We start from the raw sequence: 5,931 nt of genomic DNA, 5'->3' as shown, positions 1-5,931 counted from the left end.
TCCCTCGCTCTCTCTCCTCTTCATCCCTCGCTCTCTCTCCTCTTCATCCCTCGCTCTCTCTCCTCTTCATCACCCTCTCTCCTCTTCATCCCTCGCTCTCTCTCCTCTTCATCACCCTCTCTCCTCTTCATCACCCTCTCTCCTCTTCATCCCTCGCTCTCTCTCCTCTTCATCACCCTCTCTCCTCTTCATCCCTCGCTCTCCTCTTCATCCCTCGCTCTCTCCTCTTCATCGCCCTCTCTCCTCTTCATCCCTCGCTCTCTCTCCTCTCCATCACCCTCTCTCTTCTTCATCCCTCGCTCTCTCTCCTCTTCATCCCTCGCTCTCTCCTCTTCATCCCTCGCTCTCTCCTCTTCATCCCTCGCTCTCTCCTCTTCATCGCCCTCTCTCTCCTCTTCATCCCTCTCTCTTCTCTCTCTCCTCTTCATCCCTCTCTTCATCTCGCTCTCTTCTCTCTCTCCTCTTCATCCCTCGCTCTCTCCTCTTCATCCCTCTCTCTTCTCTCTCTCTCCTCTTCATCCCTCTCTCTTCTCTCTCTCCTCTTCATCCCTCTCTCTTCTCTCTCTCCTCTTCATCCCTCTCTCTTCTCTCTCTCTCCTCAGGTGCGTACTAGGGAACACTACCATTCTGGCTGAGTTTGCCAGTGAGGAGGAAATCAACCGTTTCTTTGCACAAGGTCAGTCATTGGCCGCTGCCTCCCCGGGCTGGCAGGCCATTGGCTCCTCTCAGAGCCGAATGGGCGGAGCCTTGGAGGGTTCCCACCCCTTCCCCAGCCGCGCCCCGGAGCCCAGTCAATGGAACGGCAGCGACCTCCATAGCTCCTCCCTTTGGGGCGGGTTGAACTATTCCACTAGCCTATGGGGCGCCAGCGAGGGCGGGAGGATCAACAGCCCTTCTCCAATCAGCTCCTTCCTCCCCGTGGATCACCTGACAGGGGCCGGGGACTCCATGTAAAGCCCCTGTCAGTCGAGTGTCGAACGCTGGACAGCGTGACGACAGACTGAGTCGTCTGGAGTCGTTATTAGTCTCAAAAAACACAAAGAAAAAAAAGTCCAAGACCAAAAAAACAAAATGGCTCCTTCTCACTTACAAATATACAGGAAGGGGGTCACCCCGTGGAAAATGCACACAGGAAGTAGGGGGGTGGGTCAGCCTGTGGAAAATGCGTACAGGAAGTAGGGGGGTCAGCCTGTGGAAAATACATACAGGAAGGGGGGGGGTAGGGGAAAATACATACAGGAAGGGGGTCAGCCTGTGGAAAATGCGTACAGGAAGTGGGGGTCAGCCTGTGGAAAATGCGTACAGGAAGTAGAGGGGGGGGTCAGCCTGTGGAAAATACTACAGGAAGTAGAGGGGGGGGGGGGGTCAGCCTGTGGAAAATGCGTTATGTTTTTTCCCCTGCACATATATCCACGTTGGTTTTCCACCCTCCGAAACAACACACATATCAGTTGGTATACTTGAATCACGCAGGACAATTCTACAATGTGAAGGACAGAAAAAATGCCTTATTATGATGAAACATAAAGAAAAAATAACTAAACAAAAAAAAAGCTTTTTTCATTCATGGTCCCTGTTATTGGAATTCCAATCATTTATGTTTTTATTTTCAGTTATAGTTATATTGTCATGTTTTTGGTTTTTTTTTTCCTTCCACTTTTTGCACTGAAACGTTATTTTTTTTCTCTCAGTGTTTAATCTGCAATACAGAGAGGAGCTGCCAGTTCCACGGTAGCTGTTTACTCAAGGACGTTCTTACTGTGTGTGTGTGTGTGTGTGTGTGTGTGTGTGTGTGTGTGTGTGTGTGCGTGTGTTCTCCTCTCTGCCTTGGCACAAATAACCCTTCCGGTGGTATTGTGGAGAAGCGGTTTAAACGATATAAGAAGAGATGCTGATTTTAATGCCTCGTTTTGGATGTTTAAAAAAGACAGACAGTATTTTGCACCAATGTTGTGTTTTTATAAGTAAAGAACGTGAGTCTCTGCTCAGTGTAAAGGACTGTAAAATCTCAGCTGTGACTGTGAGCCCCCGCCCTGCCAGACTGGGGGGGACGACGACGACACTATGACAACAGGGGCAGAACTAGTTGTTTATAGAGACCAGCCTATTGTTGTGATGGAGGCAGCCTCCGGTTGTTATGGCGACGGCCTCCAGGTTGTTGTGATGGAGGCAGCCTCCGGTTGTTGTGGCGACGGCCTCCAGGTTGTTGTGGGCGACGTTGTCCGGTTGTTGTGGCGACGGCCTCCAGGTTGTTGTGGCGACGTTGTCCGGTTGTTGTGGCGACGGCCTCCAGGTTGTTATGGCGACGTTGTCCGGTTGTTATGGAGACGGCCTCTTGTTTACAGGCCCTTAGGAGGGCGACAGGTGGGTGGTCATCTTCCTTCATTTTAAAAACAATTTTAAAAAAAATACAAGAAATACAAAATACAAAAAAAAACTATTAAAATTAAATAAAATATAAAAAAAATAAATGTAAAATAAATGTGAAAATAAATGTATAAACCAACCATGTTCTCTATAGAGTGTCCTGACTGAAGTGTCCTGACGATGCTGAAACTCTGGGTCCCTGACTGTGGGGTCGGTGTTCTGATCTGGTGGGGGGGTCGGTCAGTGTCCTGACTGGGGGTCGGTCAGTGTCCTGACTGAGTGTCCTGACTGTGGGGTCGGGTCAGTGTCCTGACTGTCGGTCAGTGTCCTGACTGGGGGGTCGGTCAGTGTCCTGACTGGGGTCGGTCAGTGTCGGTCGGTCAGTGTCCTGACTGTGGGGTCGGTCAGTGTCGGTCGGTCAGTGTCCTGACTGTGGGGTGTGGGGTCGGTCAGTGTCCTGACTGTGGGGTCGGTCAGTGTCCTGACTGTGGTCGGTCAGTGTCCTGACTGTGGGGTCGGTCAGTGTCCTGACTGTGGGGTCGGTCAGTGTCCTGACTGTGGGGTCGGTCAGTGTCCTGACTGTGGGGTCGGTCAGTGTCCTGACTGTGGGGTCGGTCAGTGTCCTGACTGGGGGTCGGTCAGTGTCCTGACTGTAGATCTACTGTGTGGTCGGTCAGTGTCCTGAGTGTCAGTGTCCTGACTGTGTGGTCGGTCAGATGGGGTCCAGTGTCCTGACTGTGGGGTCGGTCAGTGTCCTGACTGTAGATCTACTGTGTGGTCGGTCAGTGTCCTGACTGTGTGGTCGGTCAGTGTCCTGACTGTGTGGTCGGTCAGTGTCCTGACTGTTTGTGTCTCTGTAGATCTAGTGTGGGGTCAAAATGTCCTGACTGTGGGGTCGGTTTCTGTTCAGCCCGTGGTTCTGGTTAGACCTGAAATGGAGCCAGTGTCTCCCCAGATCCTCTTCTTGTCGTTAGTTTGTTCTCTGCCAAAATACCTGCTTGGAAGAGCTCAGCGGTTTCACTGCACCCCCCCCCCCCCCCCAAAAAAAAAAAAATGCTGTCTTAAGAAAAGGTAGAGAAATCGACGTGCTTCCTCCTCCTCCTCGCCACTGTCCTCCCAGTGTGTGTGTGTGTGTGTGACGTCAGTGGGACTGAACCATAAAGCTGATCCCTGTATCTATGCATATTGTAGCCAATCACAAGGACTACAGACACGGGGAGGAGGGGCTTAATTCTGTCCGTGTCACAACGTCAAAATGTTTTAAAATGAATAATGTGATGATGATATATATATATCACCTTGTTTCAATCTCTCTCATTGCCACAGATGGTGGTCAAGAGAGAGAAAAAATATGTAAACGAAAAACAACAATAATAATAATAATAGTGTTTTTTTGTGTGTGTTTCGGCTTCTTCCTCGTACCTCCCTAGATGGCGCTCTGTCTGTGGGTCGCGGCGCTCTGTCTGTGGTCGCGGCGCTCTGTCTGTGGTCGCGGCGCTCTGTCTGTGGTCGCGGCGCTCTGTCTGTGGGTCGCGGCGCTCTGTCTGTGGTTCGCGCTCGCTCTGTCTGTGGCTCTGTCTGCGGGTCGCGCGCTCTGTCTGTGGGTCGCGGTGCTCTGTCTGTGGTCGCGGCGCTCTGTCTGTGGTCGCGGCGCTCTGTCTGTGGTCGCGGCGCTCTGTCTGTGGTTCGCGGCGCTCTGTCTGTGGGTCGCGGCGCTCTGTCTGTGGGTCGCGGCGCTCTGTCTGTGGGTCGCGGCGCTCTGTCTGTGGTCGCGGCGCTCTGTCTGTGGTCGCGGCGCTCTGTCTGTGGGTCGCGGCGCTCTGTCTGTGGGTCGCGGCGCTCTGTCTGTGGTCGCGGCGCTCTGTCTGTGGTCGCGGCGCTCTGTCTGTGGGTCGCGGCGCTCTGTCTGTGGTCGCGGCGCTCTGTCTGTGGTCGCGGCGCTCTGTCTGTGGTCTGTCTGTGGTCGCGGCGCTCTGTCTGTGGTCCTGTGGTCGCGGCGCTCTGTCTGTGGTCGCGGCTCTGTCTGTGGGTCGCGCGCTCTGTCTGTGGTCGCGGCGCTCTGTCTGTGGTCGTCTGTGGGTCGCTCTCTGTCTGTGGTCGCGGCGCTCTGTCTGTGGGTCGCGGCGCTCTGTCTGTGGTGTTCTGTCTGTGGTCGCGGCGCTCTGTCTGTGGTCGCGGCGCTCTGTCTGTGGTCGCTGCTGTCTGGGCTCTGTCTGGGGGTCTGTCTGTAACCTGTCTGTGGTCGCGGCGCTCTGTCTGTGGGTCGCGGCGCTCTGTCTGTGGTCGCGGTGCTCTGTCTGTGGTCGCGGCGCTCTGTCTGTGGTCGCGGCGCTCTGTCTGTGGGTCGCGGCGCTCTGTCTGTGGGTCGCGGCGCTCTGTCTGTGGGTCGCGGCGCTCTGTCTGTGGGTCGCGGCGCTCTGTCTGTGGGTCGCGCTCTGTCTGTGGTCGCGCGCTCTGTCTGTGGTCGCTCTGTCTGTGGTTCGCTCTGTCTGTGGTCGCGGCGCTCTGTCTGTGGGTCGCGGCGCTCTGTCTGTGGTCGCGGCGCTCTGTCTGTGGTCGCGGCGCTCTGTCTGTGGTCGCGGCGCTCTGTCTGTGGTCGCGGCGCTCTGTCTGTGGTCGCGGCGCTCTGTCTGTGGTCGCGGCGCTCTGTCTGTGGTCGCGGCGCTCTGTCTGTGGTCGCGGCGCTCTGTCTGTCTGGTCGCGCGCTCTGTCTGTGGTCGCGTCTGTCTGTGGTCGCGCTCTGTCTGTGGTCGCGGCGCTCTGTCTGTGGTCGCGGCGCTCTGTCTGTGGTCGCGGCGCTCTGTCTGTGGTCGCGGCGCTCTGTCTGTGGTCGCGGCGCTCTGTCTGTGGTCGCGGCGCTCTGTCTGTGGTCGCGGCGCTCTGTCTGTGGTCGCTCTGTCTGTGGTCGCGGCGCTCTGTCTGTGGTCGCGGCGCTCTGTCTGTGGTCGCGGCGCCCTGTCTGTGGTCGCGGCGCCCTGTCTGTGGTCGCGGCGCCCTGTCTGTGGTCGCGGCGCCCTGTCTGTGGTCGCGGCGCCCTGTCTGTGGTCGCGGCGCCCTGTCTGTGGTCGCGGCGCCCTGTCTGTGGTCGCGGCGCCCTGTCTGTGGTCGCGGCGCCCTGTCTGTGGTCGCGGCGCCCTGTCTGTGGTCGCTGCTGGGGGGCGAGGGGGGGGTGAATGTAACCTGTCGGTGGTCGCGGTGCTCTGTCTGTGGTCGCTGCTGGGGGGGAGGGGCGCTGTTTATTGATTGTTTTAAGTTATGATGGCGCTTCAAAACAGGGAGGAGATGTCGGCATTAGGACCTTCATTTCTTTACTTACATTTAGTATCCATAGAAACAAAAGTAATCAATTACATTTAGTATCCATAGAAACAAAAGTAATCAATTACATTTAGTATCCATAGAAACAAAAGTAATCAATTACATTTAGTATCTATAGAAACAAAAGTAAAACAGGGAGGAGATGTACATTTAGGACCGTATCCACATTTAGTAAACAAAAAAAGTAATCAATTACATTTAGTATCTATAGAAACAAAAGTAATCAATTACATTTAGTATCCATAG

At 54.9% G+C, this 5,931-nt stretch overlaps 1 protein-coding gene across 1 annotated transcript in view; it reads left to right on the top strand.

Annotated features, from left to right (window-relative positions):
* The window catches only part of LOC135569170 (trinucleotide repeat-containing gene 6A protein-like), a 114,913-nt gene extending 113,841 nt beyond the window's left edge, over window positions 1-1,072 (top strand). The window contains 1 exon segment of the mRNA XM_065015963.1: window positions 603-1,072. Coding sequence (XP_064872035.1) covers window positions 603-954 — 352 coding nt within the window. The 3' untranslated portion in view covers window positions 955-1,072.
* Window positions 1,073-5,931: the final 4,859 nt, after the last annotated feature.

The sequence above is a fragment of the Oncorhynchus nerka genome, unplaced genomic scaffold (assembly GCF_034236695.1).
Source record: "Oncorhynchus nerka isolate Pitt River unplaced genomic scaffold, Oner_Uvic_2.0 unplaced_scaffold_1194, whole genome shotgun sequence".
Taxonomy (NCBI): Eukaryota; Metazoa; Chordata; class Actinopteri; order Salmoniformes; family Salmonidae; genus Oncorhynchus; species Oncorhynchus nerka.
The sequence above is the reverse complement of the archived record's forward strand: the minus strand, read 5'-3'. Positions and strand labels throughout refer to the sequence as shown.